At 49.1% G+C, this 19796-nt stretch overlaps 1 protein-coding gene across 1 annotated transcript in view; it reads left to right on the forward strand.

Annotated features, from left to right (window-relative positions):
• Positions 1 to 19472, forward strand: part of GCFC2 (GC-rich sequence DNA-binding factor 2) — an 86272-nt gene extending 66800 nt beyond the window's left edge. The window contains exons 15-18 of the mRNA XM_069728181.1: positions 6919 to 6985; positions 9040 to 9186; positions 10644 to 10768; positions 17512 to 19472. Coding sequence (XP_069584282.1) covers positions 6919 to 6985; positions 9040 to 9186; positions 10644 to 10768; positions 17512 to 17620 — 448 coding nt within the window. The 3' untranslated portion in view covers positions 17621 to 19472. The remainder of the gene's footprint in view (positions 1 to 6918; positions 6986 to 9039; positions 9187 to 10643; positions 10769 to 17511) is intronic.
• Positions 19473 to 19796: the final 324 nt, after the last annotated feature.

Here is a 19796-nt window from a genome sequence, read left to right on the forward strand (position 1 = left end):
TTCCGATGACTTTTTCCCTTCCGGACTTTCTGGGCTTCCTGCAGTCGGGTCTCAACTCGGGTTTGTCCCTCAGTACCCTAAAGGGTCAAGTTTCCGCCTTGTCCATTCGTTTCCAAAGGGACTTTGCTTCCGTCTCTCAAGTGAAGATTTTTCTGCAAGGAGTTGCTCATCTTGCTTTTCCTTTTCGTCCTCCGCTGGAACCTTTGGACCTCAATTTGGTTCTCAGTGCCCTTCAGACCGTTCCTTTTGAACCGCTTCAGGACGTCTCTTTTTCCTTTCTTTCCTGGAAGGTGGCCTTCCTCATTGCCATCACTTCAATTAGAAGAGTTTCCGAGTTGGCAGCATTATCCTGCCGCTCCCCTTTCCTGATTCTTCATCAGGACAAGGTCATTCTAAGACCTGTCCTCGAATTTCTTCCCAAGGTGGTTTCCACCTTCCACATCAATGAGGATATCATTCTTCCTTCTTTTTGCCCTTCTCCTGTTCTGGTATAGTCTCTAACTGGGTCGCTGTGACCAGTGGGGTACCGCAGGGGTCGGTATTGGGACCTGTTCTCTTCAACATATTCATTAATGATCTGGTAGAAGGTTTACACAGTAAAATATCGATATTTGCAGATGATACAAAACTATGTAAAGCAGTTAATACAAGAGAAGATAGTATTCTGCTACACATGGATCTGGATAAGTTGGAAACTTGGGCTGAAAGGTGGCAGATGAGGTTTAACAATGATAAATGTAAGGTTATACACATGGGAAGAAGGAATTAATATCACCATTACACACTGAACGGGAAACCACTGGGTAAATCTGACAGGGAGAAGGACTTGGGGATCCTAGTTAATGATAAACTTACCTGGAGCAGCCAGTGCCAGGCAGCAGCTGCCAAGGCAAACAGGATCATGGGGTGCATTAAAAGAGGTCTGGATACACATGATGAGAGCATTATACTGCCTCTGTACAAATCCCTAGTTAGACCGCACATGGAGTACTGTGTACAGTTTTGGGCACCGGTGCTCAAGAAGGATATAATGGAACTAGAGAGAGTACAAAGGAGGGCAACGAAATTAATAAAGGGGATGGGAGATCTACAATACCCAGATAGATTAGCGAAATTAGGATTATTTAGTCTAGAAAAAAGACGAATGAGGGGCGATCTAATAACCATGTATAAGTATATAAGGGGACAATACAAATATCTCGCTGAGGGTCTGTTTATACCAAGGAAGGTGACGGGCACAAGGGGGCATTCTTTGCGTCTGGAGGAGAGAAGGTTTTTCCACCAACATAGAAGAGGATTCTTTACTGTTAGGGCAGTGAGAATCTGGAATTGCTTGCCTGAGGAGGTGGTGATGGCGAACTCAGTCGAGGGGTTCAAAAGAGGCCTGGATGTCTTCCTGGAGCAGAACAATATTGCATCATGCAATTATTAGGTTCTGTAGAAGGACGTAGATCTGGGGATTTATTATGATGGAATATAGGCTGAACTGGATGGACAAATGTCTTTTTTCGGCCTTACTAACTATGTTACTATGTATGTTACCCCTTGGAGTAAGCTTGACGTTGTCAGGGCCGTTCGGAGCGATCTTTCTAGAACTGCCCATTTTCGCAAATCCGACTCTTTGTTTGTCATTGCCGAGGGTCGCCGGAAAGACCTTCAAGCGTCCAAATCCACTATTTCTCGCTGGATTCGTTCTGCTATAACAGAATCCTACCGTGCTCAAGAGACACAGCCCCCTCCTTGGGTACGGGCCCACTCCACCAGAGCTGTCGGTGCATCCTGGGCTGTTCGTCACCAGGCTTCAGCTTTGCAGGTTTGCAAGGCTGCCACCTGGTCGTCTTTACGTGCGTTCACGAGGTTCTACAAGGTTCATACCCAGACCTCGTCAGATGCAGGTTTTGGTAGGAAGGTACTGCAGGCGGCGGTCGCACATCGGCCGACCTGAGCCCTTAACTCGCTTCCTTTCTACCCACCCTTTTCCGGGACTGCTTTTGGACGTCCCATGGTTATGTGTCCCCCAATGAAGCGATAAAGAAAGAGGGATTTTTGTTACCGTAAAATCTCTTTCTTGGAGCCTTCATTGGGGGACACAGCACCCTCCCTGGTTATTTGTTCTTGGTACCGTGTTTGGGCCTACAAGTCCTGATTGAGTTGGTACTCATGTGTTCTTAGTTATGGTTGTTTCTCCTACTGCTTTTTTCACCAACTGAGGTGCTCAGTGCCTGTCGGTGGGTGTATACTGCCGGGGAGGGGCTATTGTTCTTTTCCTTTTTTGCATAGTGTCAGCCTCCTAGCAGCAGCAGCAGCATACACCCACGGTTACCTGTGTCCCCCAATGAAGGCTCCAAGAAAGAGATTTTACGGTGAGTTCCAAAAATCCCTCTTTTGCCTTCACTCTGCGGTGCAGCTCACCCCAAACCATCTCGATTGGGTTCAGGTCTGGTGACTGTGGAGGCCAGGTCATCTGGCGTAGCACCCCATCACTCTCCTTCTTGGTCAAATTGCACATCCTGGAGGTGTTTGGGGTCATTGTTCTGTTGAAAAATAAATGATGGTCCAACTAAACGCAAACCGGATGGAACAGCATGCCGCTGCAAGATGCTGTGGTAGCCATGCTGGTTCAGTATGCCTTGAATTTTGAATAAATCCCCAACAGTGTCACCAGCAAAGCACCCCCACACCATCACACCTCCTCCTCCATGCTTCACGGTGGGAACCAGTCATGTAGAGTCCATCAGTTCACCTTTTCTGCGTCGCACAAAGACACGGTGGTTGGAACCAAAGATCTCAAATTTGGACTCCTCAGACCAAAGCACAGATTTCCACTGGTCTAATGTCCATTCCTTGTGTTATTTAGCTCAAACAAGTCTCTTTTGCTTGTTGCCTGTCCTTAGCAGTAGTTTCCTAGCAGCTATTTTACCATGAAGGCCTGCTGCACAAAGTCTCCTCTTAACAGTTGTTGTAGAGATGTGTCTGCTGCTAGAACTCTGTGTGGCATTGACCTGGCCTCTAATCTGAGCTGCTGTTAGCCTGCGATTTCTGAGGCTGGTGACTCGGATAAACTTATCCTCAGAAGCAGAGGTGAATCTTGGTCTTCCTTTCCTGGGGCGGTCCTCATGTGAGGACCTTGGACGTACTATCCCGTCCGAGGTCAGAAAGGGGTTAAAGTAATGATGGCCACTCGTTTTTCTTTACTTAGCTGTTTTTTTCTTGCCATAATACAAATTCTAGGGGTATGTGCACACGTATACTGGGTCCACTGCGGATTTTTCTGCAGCAGATTTGATAAATCCGCAGTGGAAAACCGCTGCGGATTTATCGCTGTTTTTCTGCGTTTTTTCACTACGGTTTTACAACTGCAGTTTTCCATAAGGGCAGTTGTAAAACCGCTGCGGAAAACGCAGAAAGAAGTGACATGCTGTGGAATGTAAACCGCTGCGTTTCCGCATGTTTTTTTTTGCAGCATGTGCACAGCGTTTTTGGTTTCCCATAGGTTTACATTGAACTGTAAACGCATGGGAAACTGCTGCGGATCCGCAGCAAAATCCACATCGTGTGCACATAGCCTAACAGTCTATTCAGTAGGACTATCAGCTGTGTATCCACCAGACTTCTGCACAACACAACTGATGGTCCCAACCCCATTTATAAGGCAAGAAATCCCACTTATTAAACCTGACAGGGCACACCTGTGAAGTGAAAACCATTCCCGGTGACTATCTCTTGAAGCTCATCAAGAGAATGCCAAGAGTGTGCAAAGCAGTCATCAAAGCAAAAGGTGGCTACTTTGAAGAACCTAGAATATAAGACATAATTTCAGTTGTTTCACACTTTTTTGTTAAGTATATAATTCCACATGTGTTAATTCATAGTTTTGATGCCTTCAGTGTGAAAGTGCAATTTTCATAGTCATGAAAATACAGAAAAATCTTTAAATGAGAAGGTGTTTGCAAACTTTTGGTCTGTACTGTATATACACTGAGCCTTTCTTGGAGAACTGTCCCCAGAACTCTTGTGCAAATCCTTCTGTCTCTTCAAATCGCTAAATGACGCAGTTGTTGTCCAAGGAAACTTTTCTGCAGCAGTTGCTTTACATACTGTATCTTGTTATCTTCCCTTCAGATTGGGAGATGCCCAGAACTGGTAGCAACTAGTGGGACCTTTTTACAAAAATTGGAAACAAGGCAAAGTGACTCAACTGCACAAAAACCTAGGATCTGGGTGTAGTAAAATGGCAGCAGGGGCTCTGGACTGTTAAATGAAAATTGTGAAATATTTGGCTGTAAAGGTACCGTTACATTTAGCGACTTTAGAGCGATAACGATAGCGATCCGTGACGTTGCAGCGTCCTGGATAGCGATATCGTTGTGTTTGACACGCAGCAGCGATCTGGATCCCGCTGTGACATCGATGGTCGTTGCTGAAAGTCCAGAACTTTATTTCGTCGCTGGATCTCCCGCTGACATCACTGAATCGGCGTGTGTGACACCGATTCAGCGATGTCTTCACATCTTCTTTTTAACATATTTATTAATGACCTTGTAGGGGGCATTCAGAGTAGAATTTCAATATTTGCAGATGACACTAAACTCTGCAGGGTAATCAATACAGAGGAGGACAATTTTATATTACAGGATGATTTATGTAAACTAGAAGCTTGGGCTGATAAATGGCAAATGAGCTTTAATGGGGATAAATGTAAGGTCATGCACTTGGGTAGAAGTAATAAGATGTATAACTATGTGCTTAATTCTAAAACTCTGGGCAAAACCGTCAATGAAAAAGACCTGGGTGTATGGGTGGATGACAAACTTAAATTCAGTGGCCAGTGTCAGGCAGCGGCTACAAAGGCAAATAAAATAATGGGATGCATTAAAAGAGGCATAGATGCTCATGAGGAGAATATAATTTTACCTCTATACAAGTCACTAGTTCGACCACACTTAGAATACTGTGCACAGTTCTGGTCTCCGGTGTTTAAGAAAGACATAGCTGAACTGGAGCGGGTGCAGAGAAGAGCGACCAAGGTTATTAGAGGACTGGGGGGTCTGCAATACCAAGATAGGTTATTACACTTGGGGCTATTTAGTTTGGAAAAACAAAGACTAAGGGGTGATCTTATGTTAATGTATAAATATATGAGGGGACAGTACAAAGACCTTTCTGATGATCTTTTTAATCATAGACCTGAGACAGGGACAAGGGGGCATCCTCTGCGGTTGGAGGAAAAAAGGTTTAAGCATAATAACAGACACGGATTCTTTACTGTAAGAGCATTGAGACTATGGAACTCTCTGCCGTATGATGTTGTAATGAGTGATTTATTACTTAAATTTAAGAGGGGACTGGATACCTTTCTGGAAAAGTATAATGTTACAGGGTATATACACTAGATTCCTTGATAGGGCGTTGATCCAGGGAACTAGTCTGATTGCCGTATGTGGAGTCGGGAAGGAATTTTTTTCCCCAATGTGGAGCTTACTCTTTGCCACATGGGGTTTTTTTGCCTTCCTCTGGATCAACATGTTAGGGCATGTTAGGTTAGGCTATGGGTTGAACTAGATGGACATATAGTCTTCCTTCAACCTTAATAACTATGTAACCAGGGTAAACATTGGGTTACTAAGCACAGGGTCGCGCTTAGTAACCCGATGTTTACCCTGGTTACCATTGTAAATTTAAAAAAAAAAAAAACAGTACATACTTACATTCCGGTGTCTGGTCACGTTCCTCACCTTCAGCTTCCCGCACTGAGCGCCGGCCGTAAAGCAGAGCACAGCGGTGACGTCACCGCTCTGCTTTACGGCCGGCGCTTGCACAGTGCAGGGAAGCTGACGCTGGCGGACGCGACAGGAATGTAAGTATGTAGTGTTTGTTTTTTTTACTTTTACAATGGTAACCAGGGTAAACATCGGGTTACTAAGCGCGGCCCTGCGCTTAGTAACCCGATGGTTACCCGGGGACTTTGGCATCGTTGGTCGCTGGAGAGCGGTCTGTGACAGCTCTCCAACGACCACACAACGACTAAACAGCGACGCTGCAGCGATCGGCATCGTTGTCTATATCACTGCAGCGTCGCTAAATGTGACGGTACCTTAACAGAAGGGCAGGTTGCTCACTGAAGTCCAGGAGAGCAGCACAATAATGAGGGTCTGCAGTAACAGTGGAGCAAATGGAGTTGGGGAGTAATTTGTGATTTATGGTGTCATCAATGCTGTTAAATACTGAGAAATACAAGACAATCAGAAAGGCGTCCGATTGGCCCAAAATTTATTCTGCAGCAGCGCCACTACCTCTAACATCCAGCCAATGTCATAAAGTACCATCTTCATCGTAAATAAGAACTAGGAGTCCTGGGAGTGAAGTTATGGTCCCCACAGAGCCCTGATCTCATATCATGCAGTCTGTCTGGGATCACACGAGGAGACAGAAGGATATACGCAAGTGACATCCCCAGAAGATCTGGGGTCAGTTCTCCAAGATGTTTGGAACAAGCTCAATGCAGAGTTAATTTAAAACTGCGTGCAAGTAGAAATGTATCTACAAGAAGTGATGGGGGGATGGGTATGATTGTGACAAGTATTGGGTATCTACTGGTTTTCAGCCACTGAACATAAACCACACTGACATCAAGCAGCAGCAAACTACCGTAATAATTGTGCATTGAAACGTTCCAGAACTTTTTAACATTAGGGCTTTTTGTTGCTTTTTTTTTTTTTTTTTTTAAGGATTAACCCCTTTATCCTCTATCCACATGATAAGTGCTCAATGTACAATGGCAGGCGAGCTCCCATCACATATAAGTTCCATCGCAGCCTGTGATTGGTTGGATGTGTGACGATTTAGTCCTAGATTAGCCGTTGTCAGTATTCGGCTTGTGACCACAGACATGAGTTTTGGTGCTTTTTGTTATTCCAGGTTATTGGAGGACAAGAATTCTCCACATTACAGATTTCAGGAGAGACAGTTCTGGTCGGCTGTGAAAGTAAGTTACTGTGTTATCTTCTACATGCAGCGTGTGCATTGAAAGCTATGATTTCAGTTTTACACCCCTTACATGCAGTTTGCTGCCTGTTCCACAATCTGGAAAAATGAAATGAAACTACAGTAATATAGGTTGGATGTGAGCTCTGTAATGTGGTACTGCTGTCCTCACTAGCTGTTTTGTATTACCACGGGAGAGATCCTTCCTATAGCTCATGGGGGATTTTTTTTTCTCTCTTGTTGGAGACACTGAAGCTGAAAGTGATTCCTCTTCCTCCTCCACAGTTTGTCACGGCTGTTGTGCGTTCTTTCTATGCTGATACATCCTGAAAGATTTCTCCTTACTCCCTTTTGCAAACTGACTTTGTATGAGCTTTCCTCCTTATCCTCTGCCTGTGCGATCTGCCCATCCTGATATCTTAGATGCTTAACCCCTCTCCACACTTTAATCTGCTGTGTATCTTAGTATCCTTCGTAAAAGATGGACAGGACACGATTACTAGTGAGAGTCATAGCCTGAACCCGTCTGCTGGCAAAGCCCAGGGTAAAACACGTTTTAGGGTTTGAGGTGGAGCTGATGATCCCATAATGTCCTTAGTAGGTGGTGGGAAGTTTCATGTTGCTTTTTTTCCCCTCACCTGTATACCACCAATGTATCCTGCATTTCTTGTAGCTCTCTAGCGGTGATACTTTTGTACTACTTTTGTTTCAATCCCACCATTGTTTTTTGAGCTTTGTTTTTATTGCACATTAAAATTGACTTGGAAACCGGATCCTCATGGTCAGTACAATTATAGAAGTAGTGAACTTTTGTAATGTGTGTTTTTTTTTTTTTTTTTTTTTTTTTCTTCCCCTCTCTATATTACGAAAAAAGAAACATAGCCAGAGAGAGAAAATAAATCTGGTTTATTACCATGTTTACATTCTCCATCTTTTTATACCCAGCAATCCCTGCATGTGCTGCTGCTAACAGCTGCGAACATCCAGCCGCAGTGACTCGAGCATATTTTTCGTGTACGCCAAAAATGTTCCATTAGGACACGAGCGTGCTTGCATAACACCTTATCCGAGCACGCTCACTCATCACTAATTAGGGTGCTAGGATGCACTGACCGTGCTTCCTTCTCTGGACCCAGGGTCATGTGATCACTGATTGTAGGTAGAGAGCAGGAGTTCCGGGTTCTAAGAGACCCAGACCACTCTGCAATGCAGGCTGTAGGCAGAAATTCCCCCGTAAATGGGGCAAATGGAAGAGTCCTTGTTACAGGGAAAATCCGCAATAAAAAGAATGTAATATGTTAAAAAATCCCTCCCACCCCCCCACTCCCAAAGGTCTTTAAGACTTCATGGGGGCACAATGTGTAAAATAAATTGAAAAATAAAGAAATAAAAAAGGAGGAATAAAATGGTGGGGGGGGGGGGGGGGACTAAACTGAAAATAGGACACCGCCAATCTTAATTGCTGTTTCTACCCCCGCCCCCATTGAAACATAAATATATGTCCAATATATAAAAGCAATCTTTACGGAATGGGGAGCACGATTTATATATATATTTTTAGCTGACTTTCGTGGTCATAACAATAAGAAAAAAAAAAAAGTGAAAGATAAACACTTATTTAATTTTATCCCCCTGCCCATCCCACATTATCTAAAAAAAAAGGGCTAAAAATTACATCTTAATTAAGCCCCAGGCATTGAAAACCCAAAAAATTATGAGTTGAATATAGCTGTGCGAGTCAATGAGTTTGAATTGGTCATATGGTTCAGAATTGAGTCAGAACAGAGAAGATGGTGATCGGAAAGTACTTAAAGTAGTGGACAACCTCTTTATCATTGACGACCTATCCCTAGGATAAATCATCAATGTCTGATCGGTCAGGGTCCGACACCCTGCACCCCGCCAATGGCTGTTCTCTGTGTCAGCGGACGGAAATGCTCAATTGCGGATGTGCTGCGTCGGCAGCGGAGTTAGTGTCCTCTCTAGATGAGATCCGCCAGTCATCCAGGATCAGATGAGCTTATTGTACATTTCTTCCATCTTTCTTCTTTTTAGCTGTTTGGGAATATTCTACAGTGGGACGGTTTCCTTCAGGAAGAAACCTTGCAAGAGCTCAGCCTGGACAAGCTGCTGAATCGTTACCTCTTCCTGGTGCTTCTCAACGCAGAGCCGGGCGCGGAGCTGGTGAACAAGTGTCACAAGGTAACATGCGGTGCCTGGCGCGCTGAGCAGCCATGATTAATAGGTTATGTTCAGGGTCATATCCTGTCCAAGGAGTAGTAGAGTTGAGCAAAATGATGTGCAGGACCATGGTCGCTAGTCCCAGAATCCTGGGTACCTTCTCCTTAGCTTCTTTCCTGATTAGTACGTCCATTACAACTTCATCGGCCCACCATGGCCTACTAATCAGAAGAGTCACTGGAAAAGCTTGCAGGAAAGAGGCTTTAATATGGGGCCTTTAGACTGCAGGTCACGGAGCCAGCAGCCATGATAAATTTTCTGGTGTGTGCCCATCGTATAACCCTTTATAAGCCCCCTAATACCACACTGTAGTCACTATAACCTTTCCCATAGCTGCTGCGACTGTATCCTATTAAGTTCTTCCGTAATATAACTATATGCTTGGGGGTGGAGGAAGGTGTGCCATCGCCATGCGTGGGAGTGGGGAAGGGTGCGTCATCGCCATGCGTGGGGGTGGAGGAAGGTGTATAATCGCCATGCGTGGGGGTGGAGGAAGGCGCGTCATCACCATTGCTGGGGGGAGGGAGTGGAGGAAGGTGCATCATCGCCATTGTGGGGGGTGGAGGAAGGCGCGTCATCGCCATTGCATAGGGATGGAGGAAGGCAGATGGGCCATCACGATACGTGGTCGTGGAGGAAGGCAGGCCATCACCATGCGTGGGGTGGAGGAAGGCGCGGCATTGCCATTGCTGGGGGGTGGAGGAAGGCTAGTCATCGCCATTGCAGAGCGGGTGGAGGAAGGCGCGTCATCGCCATTGCGGGGGGCGGAGGAAGGTGGGCCATCACTATACGTGGTGGTGGAGGAAGGCGGGCCATCACCATGTGTGGGGGGTGGAGGAAGGCTCGTCATCGCCATTGTGGGGGTGGAGGAAGGCAGGCCATCGCCATGCGTGGGGGTGGAGGAATGCAAGCCATCACCATGCGTGGGGGTGGATGAAGGCGTGCCATCGCCATGCGAGGGGGTGGAGGAAGGCGTGCCATCGCCATGCGTGGGGGTGGAGGAAGGTGGGCCATCGCCATGCGTGAGGGTGGAGGAAGGCGCGCCATCGCCATACGTGGGGTGGAGGAAGGTGGGCCATCGCCATACGTGGGGTGGAGTAAGTCAGGCCATTGTGTGAAGTGATGGAAGGCAGGCCATCGCCATGCGTGGGGGTGGAGGAAGGTGCGCCATCACCATACGTGGGGTGGAGTAAGGCAGGCCATTGTGTGGGGTGGAGGAAGGCGTGCCATCGGCATACGTGGGGGTGGAGGAAGGTGGGCCATCGCCATACGTGGGGTGGAGGAAGGTGGGCCATCGCCATACGTGGGGTGGAGGAAGGTGGGCCATCGCCATACGTGGGGTGGAGGAAGGCGTGCCATCGCCCTGCGTGGGGGTGGAAGCTGCTGATTGTGGGTCACTCAGTTTTCTTTCTCCACAGATAGTGGAGTATTTACCTCTGAGCTGGTTTAAGGATCTTGGCAGCGGTACAACGTTACCACGGTTGGAAAATTTCAGCAAACACTTGGTAATCTGTGTCCACGCGCTGCACAAGCTAAATGACAGGTGAGTGGCAGAAGAGGGTGTAGTGTGTTTTATTTTTTTGTTTGTTTGTTTGTTTTTTTACAATTGTGTAGTAGAGATGAGCAAATCCATGTGCAGGAGCCTGGGCCAGCGGCCACAACAAGAGCCGTGCCAACCACCTCCTACCTGCCGACATCCTCTGCTCTTCTCTTTTCCGGCTCAGGAGAAATCCCTGCATTCAGTCTGTGTAACTGCTGATTGCCGAAACATTCCAGTTTGCAATGTGCACACTGTCAGGATTTCCCCGATGGCATTGTGTCATGTCAAGTATGGCATTGGGAGAGACGACGATGAAATGAAATCGTATTCCTGCGGTCACGTGACTGCCCCCTCACCATGGAAATAGAGGACAATCCTGACTGTGTGCTTATCGGAAACGGACATCAGATTGCTGACAGTGTCTGCAGAAAATTGAGCTCGGAAAACGCCTTTAAAATTATTTTCTCCTTCGCCTCATTGGGGGACACAGGACCATGGGTTATGCTGCTGTCACTAGGAGGCTGACACTAAGCTGAGACAAAAAAAGGTTAGCTCCTCCCCTGCAGTATACACCCTCATACTGGCTTCCAGAGACCCAGTTCAAGCTTAGTGTCCGTAGGAGGCACACTGTTTTTTAATTCTACCCGGACGAAGGGGGCGACGGATTCTTTCATGGTCCGATCTCCCCCGAACCAACAACAGGCGAGCACAGGAGTTTCACCTCACCGTATCCTCTCCTGCGACGTGGGAGCCACTGCCTGAGCTGACCTTTTTTTTTTTTTTGGGCGACGGTCCCTTTCCCGGGCGCCGATATCCCCACTTTCCACAGACGAGCACTGGTGTTTTACCTCCAGTATCCTCTTATGCAGCCAGGCCTTTTTATTGCCGGACATCTGCCCTGTCCACCAGGTTCTCCCTCGGCTGTACAGAGGCACTATTTCCGTGGCGTCCGTGCAGACCACACTGCATCACCACTGTCTATAGATGATTCAGGTGGTGGACGGTTCCTCTCCACCCCCCTGTCTGGGGCTGGTGGATGGAGGCTTCCCAACCCCTGCACCGTCCCTGCCATTCCAAGGCTCTCCTCACCTCGGGGTAAGTGTCTCCTGAGGGATTGGGGGGGGGGGGGGGCGCCGGTTTTGCGGTCCGGAGGGCTCCTCCTAAGTAGCGGCACACCGGTTTTTCTGGGCCTTATTTTCGGCACTTTGCGGCCGCGCGCCGGGCCGAGGCCGCAAATTTAGCCCCCGGCTTTGGCCTAGCTGCAGGACGCTGCCGATAGGCTCCGCCCATTCTTTCGCGTCATTCGGTGGCACCGCCCCCGGTCCTGGCGCTTCTCGCCGCCTCCGAGATCTCTCTCCTGATCTCGGCGGCCATCTTGGTTCTTCACTGCACGCTGCAGCTCCAGCTCTGCCGCAGCTTCTAGGCGACACAGCGCCCACGTGCAGCGTTTCTTATCCAGCCTTCTCTTCGTCTTCTCAGGCGACACAGCGGGACTCAGGACCTGGGTAAGGAGACTTTGTCAGCCTCTCCTCTGCAGTGCCGCCCTCTGCTTCCCTAGCTCATAGACCCTGTGGTCTATTTTTTTGCATTAGGTACATCATGTCCCAGTCAAGGTCTAAAAAATTCTCTAAGGTGCATACGACCTTTTTTTCTGCGTGTACCACCTGCCAGGCCCCACTTCCTCGGCCTCAAAGTTCCCCCCTCTGCTCTGCCTGCGATGCTCCATGTGCCCAGGAGCCCTCCACCGCCACCGACTCCGGCGTACCTAGTCCCCCCCCCCCCCCCCGTAGGTCGCTTCACTTTCGCAGTCCGTGGATTTTTTTAGCCAACGCCATCAAATCCATTCAAAACCCTCCCGGGGAATGGGGCAATCTGTTGCAGGTCCTAAGAGATCCCTCCGTAGCAGGGGAATCGTCGGCCAGCAGGGGCCGCTCTCTCCATAAAGAGGCACGGTCATCCAGAAAACGGATCCGCACCACCTCTCCTGAGCGCTCACCTCGCCACTCAGACTCTGGCAGCTCCACCTCTCGCTCACCCTCTTTGGGGGCTCGCAGCGTTCACAACTCTGAACGTGAGTCTGAAGTATCATTCGACCCGGAGGCTCCGGAGTTTAGAGCTACGGTTGACTCCCTCATTGTAGCAGTCAATCACGCCCTTAAGGTGGACGACGACTCTAATTCTGCCCCGGAACACGCAGTCTCTTTTACCAGAACCAAGCGTTCTCACAAAACTTTTGCCTCTCACCCAGATTTTCTGGATATAGTCAGGCGACACAGGGAGCGTCCGGATAAGCGTTTCACGGGAAAGAAGGACCTGGTTTCGAAGTATCCCTTTTCAGCAGATCTCGTGAAGGACTGGACGGATCCCCCTATAGTAGATCCTCCGGTCTCGCGCCTTGCTTCTAAAACGCTCCTTTCCGTTCCAGACGGCGCTTCAATTAAGAGTCCCACTGAACGCCAGCTAGACTCTCTAGCTCGCTCAGTGTACGAAGCCTCAGGTCCTTCCCTATCCCCCTCCTTTGCCGCGGCTTGGGTGGCCAAGGCAATGGTTTCCTGGGCGGATGCTCTAGCGAAATCCATTCATGAACAGGATCTCCCGTCTGAGATGGCGGACCTGGCTAAACAGATAGCCATGGCTAGTGATTACGTGATGTACGCATCTCTCGATGCAGCGAATTGTGCAGCATCGGCGGCTTCTAACGCCATCTCTATCAGAAGGGCTCTTTGGCTCAGAGAGTGGCGCGCAGATTCCTCCTCTAAAAAATCTCTGATCTCACTCCCCTTTCAGAGCGGGCGCCTTTTCGGTGAAAAGCTTGACCAGCTTATTTCCGACGCCACAGGGGGAAAGAGCAAGTTCCTTCCCCAACAGAGGCCCAAGGCGGCCTTCCAGCGCCAGCCTTACTTTCGCTTTCGGCCCTTTCGTACCAGCCCAGCCTGGTCCAATCCTACCAGTTTTTCAAGACCGGACCGATCCGCTCGCACAGACAGAGACGCTCGTCCCTCCTTCAAGCCGAATCCGTCCTGGCGAGGAAAGCCGAGGCAGTCCAGACCCAGAGGTTCTAGACCCCCCAGATTCCCGTCTCAATGACTCGGGAACGGCGCCAGTCGATACCACCAGAGTAGGCGGACGGCTACTCCTTTTTCAGCAAGCCTGGCTCTCTGTCATTCACGACGAATGGGTCAGGGATCTGGTATCGTCTGGCTACAAAATAGAGTTCTCCGCTCCTCCTCCAACTCGGTTTTTTCCCTCTCGTCTCCCCAGTTCGGGAGCTCAGTCTCGCGCTCTCCTTTGCGCCATTCACTCCCTCCGCAAGAGCGGGGTCATTGTTCCGGTTCCGGAACACGAGAGGTTCAACGGTTTTTACTCAGACCTCTTCGTCGTGCCAAAGAAGGACGGAAAAGTGCGCCCCATTTTGGATCTGAAGCTCCTGAACAAGTGCGTAAGAGTACGGCACTTCAGGATGGAATCGCTCAGGTCGGTCATCTCTTCGATGGAAAAAGGGGAATTCTTGGCATCGATAGACATCAAAGATGCCTATCTTCACATTCCGATATTCCCGCCGCATCAGAGGTTCCTCCGCTTTGCCGTTCTAGAGGACCACTTCCAGTTCACAGCCTTACCCTTCGGTCTTGCCACGGCGCCCAGGGTATTCACGAAGGTCATGGCGGCGGTCATGGCCATTCTTCATTCTCGAGGAGTCGTCATGTTACCTTACTTAGACGATCTCCTCATAAAGGGTCCGTCTTTTCAGGCCTGCGAGTCAAGCGTCCACATTACCCTGGATTCTCTTTCGCGCCTGGGCTGGTTGATCAACTTGGACAAGTCCTCTCCCGTTCCTGCCCGTCGGATCTCCTTTCTGGGAATGATCCTGGACACTTCAAGGGGTCTGGTCTTGCTTCCTCGGTCCAAGGCCCAAGCGCTTCAGCAGGGAGCCCGAACGCTCTGCCATCCTCGCCCGCGAACCATTCGGTTCGCCATGAAGATCCTGGGAAAGATGGTTGCAGCAATCGAAGCGGTTCCTTTCGCTCAACTCCATCTCCGCCCCTTGCAACAGGCTTTGCTGGACAACTGAGACAGGAGTCTCCCATCTCTCGACCGTCTTTGCCCGCTGTCCCCGCGGGTCAGACAATCACTCCTATGGTGGACCCTGAGTCCATCTCTTCTTCAGGGGAAGTCCTTTCTCCCGATCCGCTGGTTAGTGGTAACTACCGACGCCAGTCTCCTCGGCTGGGGGCGGTGTTCCTTCACCACTCTGCCCAGGGCCGTTGGACAGTTCGGGAATCGAGACTCCCCATCAACATCCTGGAGATTCGTGCTATCAGACTTGCCCTGAGTCGCTTTCATCCCCTGCTCGCGGGTCACCCAATACGAGTCCAATCGGACAACGTCACGGCGGTGGCTAACATCAACCACCAGGGGGGTACCCGCAGCAGGGCGGCGATGCAGGAAGTCTCTCACATCCTTCGTTGGGCCGAAACCAACCATTCCACCATTTCTGCGGTGCACATTCCGGGAGTTGAGAACTGGGCGGCGGACTTTCTGAGCCGCCAGGGCCTTGCCTCGGGGGAGTGGGAACTCCACCCAGAGGTTTTTCGACAGATCTGTCTTCGCTGGGGGACCCCGGACGTGGATTTGATGGCGTCCAGATTGAACGCCAAGGTCCACAACTTCATTGCGCGTTCTCGGGATCCCCAGGCCATAGGAGTAGACGCACTGATTTCACCATGGCATCAGTTTCATCTCCCATACGTGTTTCCTCCCCTTCCTTTACTGCCAAAGGTGATCCGAAAGATCAAGACGGAGGGAGTTCCGGTCATTCTGGTCGCCCCAGACTGGCCACGCCGCGCCTGGTACGCGGAACTCGTTCACCTCGTAGCCGACGTTCCCTGGCGGTTACCAGACCGTCCAGACCTGCTTCGCCAAGGACCGATCTGCCACCAGAGCTCAGGGGCCCTACGTTTAACGGCGTGGCTGTTGAAACCTGGATTCTAACTCGAGCCGGTTTCTCTCAGCAGGTCATTCTCACCATGTTAAGTGCTCGCAAAGCGTCTTCCGCCTCCATTTACCACCGCGTCTGGAAAGCTTTCTTCTCATGGTGCAGGCTCCGAGGTCACCCTCCGCTCGTCTTCTCTATCCCTTGCATCTTGAATTTTCTTCAGTCCGGTTTGGACTCCGGCTTGGCACTGAGTTCCCTCAAAGGCCAGATCTCAGCGTTATCCGTGCTGTTCCAGCGCAGGATCGCCGCCAACCTTCAGGTCAAGACCTTCATTCAGGGAGTCTCCCATGTGGTTCCCCCCTACACGATGCCGTTAGAGACCTGGGATCTCAACTTGGTCCTGGGGGTTCTTCAGGAACCCCCGTTCGAACCCCTTCAGGACGTTCCGCTCTCTGTTCTCATATGGAAGGTTGCCTTCCTGTAAGCTGTGACGTCCATCAGAAGGGTTTCAGAGTTGGCCGCTTTATCCTGCCGGGCTCCTTTCCTTGCCTTTCATCAGGATAAAGTAGTCCTACGTCCTTCCCCGGCTTTTCTTCCGAAGGTGGTCTCATCCTTTCATCTTAACGAGGACATCATTCTTCCCTCCTTTTGTCCGCAGCCCAAACATAGGGTTGAGAAGGCTCTCCATACCCTGGACGTGGTACGGGCCCTCAGGAGGTACATTTCCAGAACGGCTCATTTCAGAAAATCGGACGCCCTTTTCGTGCTCCCGGAGGGTCACAGAAAGGGTTTGGCTGCGTCTAAAGCCACGATAGCCAGATGGATTCGTTCTGCTATCCAGGAATCCTATCGGGTCAGGGGCAGCCCTATCCCGGCGGGGATTAGAGCACACTCCACTCGGTCGATGGGTGCTTCCTGGGCCATCCGACACCAGGCAACAGCGGAGCAGGTTTGCAAGGCCGCAACGTGGTCCAGCCTGCATACTTTAACAAAGCATTACAATGTCCACATTCACTCCTCTGCGGACGCGGCCCTTGGCAGGCGTATCCTGCAAGCGGCTGTTGCGCATTTGTAGTCAGATGGTACACGGAGTTATTTGGTTGTATTGTTTCCCTCCCAGGGACTGCTTTGGGACGTCCCATGGTCCTGTGTCCCCCAATGAGGCGAAGGAGAAATAGGGATTTTTGTGTGTACTCACCGTAAAATCCTTTTTTCCGAGCCACTCATTGGGGGACACAGCACCCACCCTGGTAGCCTTACGGCTCGTTACCTTTTTTTGTTTTTTGACTGTTTGGTTGACATGTTATACTCTAATGTTACTTGATATATTGTGTTATTATCCTACTGCTTTTGCACTGAACTGGGTCTCTGGAAGCCAGTATGAGGGTGTATACTGCAGGGGAGGAGCTAACCTTTTTTTGTCTCAGCTTAGTGTCAGCCTCCTAGTGACAGCAGCATAGCCCATGGTCCTGTGTCCCCCAATGAGTGGCTCGGAGAAAAGGATTTTACGGTGAGTACACACAAAAATCCCTATTTTGCAGGTAGACCTTATGAAAAATTTGACAGTTTGGCTGAGCTCGTTCTGATGGTGAGTTTGTAACTCTTATCTGTCTTTTTCTGAGCTCCTCTCAGGTGATTCATGACAACAGCAAAGATCGTTTTCTACTTTGATGTGGTCTTTGGTCCTAAATCAGCACAGAGGAGATAGACAGATAACGGTTACAAGCTCACTGATGGATTCTCGGTTAACTCCTCCTGATAACGCGAAACTGCGTGTACAGAGTTACTTACCTGTTGTCTGCTCTTCCAGGGAAGGCATGGAGGCTGTTATCTCTCTGCTGCGGAGGATCAGATCCCAGAATCTCGCAGAGGACGTTATTGCACAGTATGGCATGGAGGGACGTAGCATCAGTGTGTGATCGGCAATGTCCTGGAAGAATGGAGCGTCCAGCAATGTCTGTATCTCAGGGATCCGTCTCCTGGCATCACAACCACACACACGAGATGAAGCACTCTGCCGTAATCAGCCCCACCAGTGTCACACGGCAAGAATATCATCCCTATTACCGTCCATATTTTGGGGTTTGTTGTTTTGAAAAGTAAGAAGAAAGTTTTCCACAAGGACTCACACTATGAGCGTCTATGCTGAGCTGCAATCACTGGACAGTGGTCCTGTCCATGTCGCCTGTATGAGGGCACAGCGCAGAATAGAGGAGGAAATGCTGTCTTATAGGATTTGATACACTTTTTTGGATTAAAAAAACTAAATTTATTGCTACTTACCCTCATGGTGAAGGTCGCCCCTAAACTCTGCTTGGGATCTCTACATGTATGGAGTATGCCACTAGGAGAACAACTCCATATGGTTAAAGGAAGCAGGACTCGCTGTGTGTTTTGGGATGAGGCGGACTCTCATGTTTCCTCTGTGTGTGTGGGCGGAGCTCAGCAGGGCTCAGGCTTTGTGTGTGGGCGGAGCTCAGCAGGGCTCAGGCTTTGTGTGTGGGCGGAGCTCAGCAGGACTCAGGCTGTGTGTGGGCGGAGCTCAGCAAAGCTCAGGCTTTGTGTGTGGACGGAGCTCGGCAAAGCTCAGGCTTTGTGTCTGGGCGGAGCTCAGCAGGACTCAGGCTTTGTGTGTGGGCGGAGCTCAGCAGGACTCAGGCTTTGTGTGTGGGTGGAGCTCAGCAGGGCTCAGGCTTTGTGTGTGGGCGGAGCTCAGCAGGGCTCAGGCTTTGTGTGTGTGGGTGGAGCTCAGCTGGGCTCAGGCTTTGTGTGTGGGTGAAGCTCAGCAGGACTCAGGTTTTCTGTGTGTGGGCGGAGCTCAGCAGGACTCAGACTTTCTGTGTGTGGGCGGAGCTCAGCAGGACTCACAGGCTTTCTTTTGAGTTTTTTCAATAATAAAAAAATGGCCTCTCACATATATTGAATTGCACCATAGAGCACAGTATGCAAGAGTGCAGGATCTCCCACTCTGTCCACATAGAAGATCTGATAAAAGTACAGGATCAATGGTGGAAGACTGAGCTTAGGGATGGGTACATCTTATTTGTGATGGGTGCAGGCTTGGCATGGAGACCTTCAGTTCAGCAAATACAACACTCTCCACATCCGTGTGGCCTCCAGCACCCACTCTGGACCTGTATCCTACATCATATCTCAGCATATGGAATATTGCACAGTTTAAGTACGTTTTGTTAAAGAAGTTGTCCACTACTCGGACAACCGCCTTCTCATGCCACTCGCTTAGCCCCATTCAATTTTTTTTTAAAAGCTTATACTCTCTGCCGGCACTGTAGGGGGAGTATACGATTTTTATTGTATCGGCACCAAACCTAGAGATCAGGAAGGGGTTGACCTAGTAGATAACAACTCTCAAGTCTTCTTTCCATGTGGTCCCGCGACTGCGCACCAGGAGATTTATTTATTATAGGGGTAATTTTTTAGACAGATTTAGGGAAATTTATTATGGTATTTATCTTTTGATTCTACATTTGTAAAATAATACATTTTATATATAAATGCTTCTTTCTAAATTGAGAGTTCATCATTGATTTAACCAAAACATGGTTGTGTACATTACTGAGATGTCACCAGGAAATATAGAGCTTTTTTTTTTTTTCTTGTAATTTCTTTCCTACTTTCTAAATAGCCTTCTTTAGAAATGTATTCCCATTTTGACAGCTGGAGAACTCCTGTACGTTAGATTTACACATAGCTTATTAAAGTGGATTTTTGAAGCCGATCGGCTTCAAAATCTATATTACAAAAACTGTATGAACCTACCCTGCCTCATTTATTTCGCAGAGTGCCTGTGCTTTTGAGTGCAAACCATGTTTTCTAAACTTGCGTTTTTCCTGACACCAACCTTATAGCCTCATGTGTTTGCGACTGCTCAGCTGGGGGTCAATATACGCACAGTAAGTCCTAAGGTTAGTCTGTAACTCGCACTGATATACGGACATCTCAATTCCACCTTGATCGTAGTGAGGAGGTTGTTAGGAAACAATTTCCAGTCTCAGGGCAGAAAAAAAAATATTCAGAAAAGGAAGAAAGTACACGAAGAGGAAATAAATGCAGAATAGAAGCTGTGCTGATATG

This window comes from Ranitomeya imitator, chromosome 5 (genome assembly GCF_032444005.1).
Source record: "Ranitomeya imitator isolate aRanImi1 chromosome 5, aRanImi1.pri, whole genome shotgun sequence".
Taxonomy (NCBI): domain Eukaryota; kingdom Metazoa; phylum Chordata; class Amphibia; order Anura; family Dendrobatidae; genus Ranitomeya; species Ranitomeya imitator.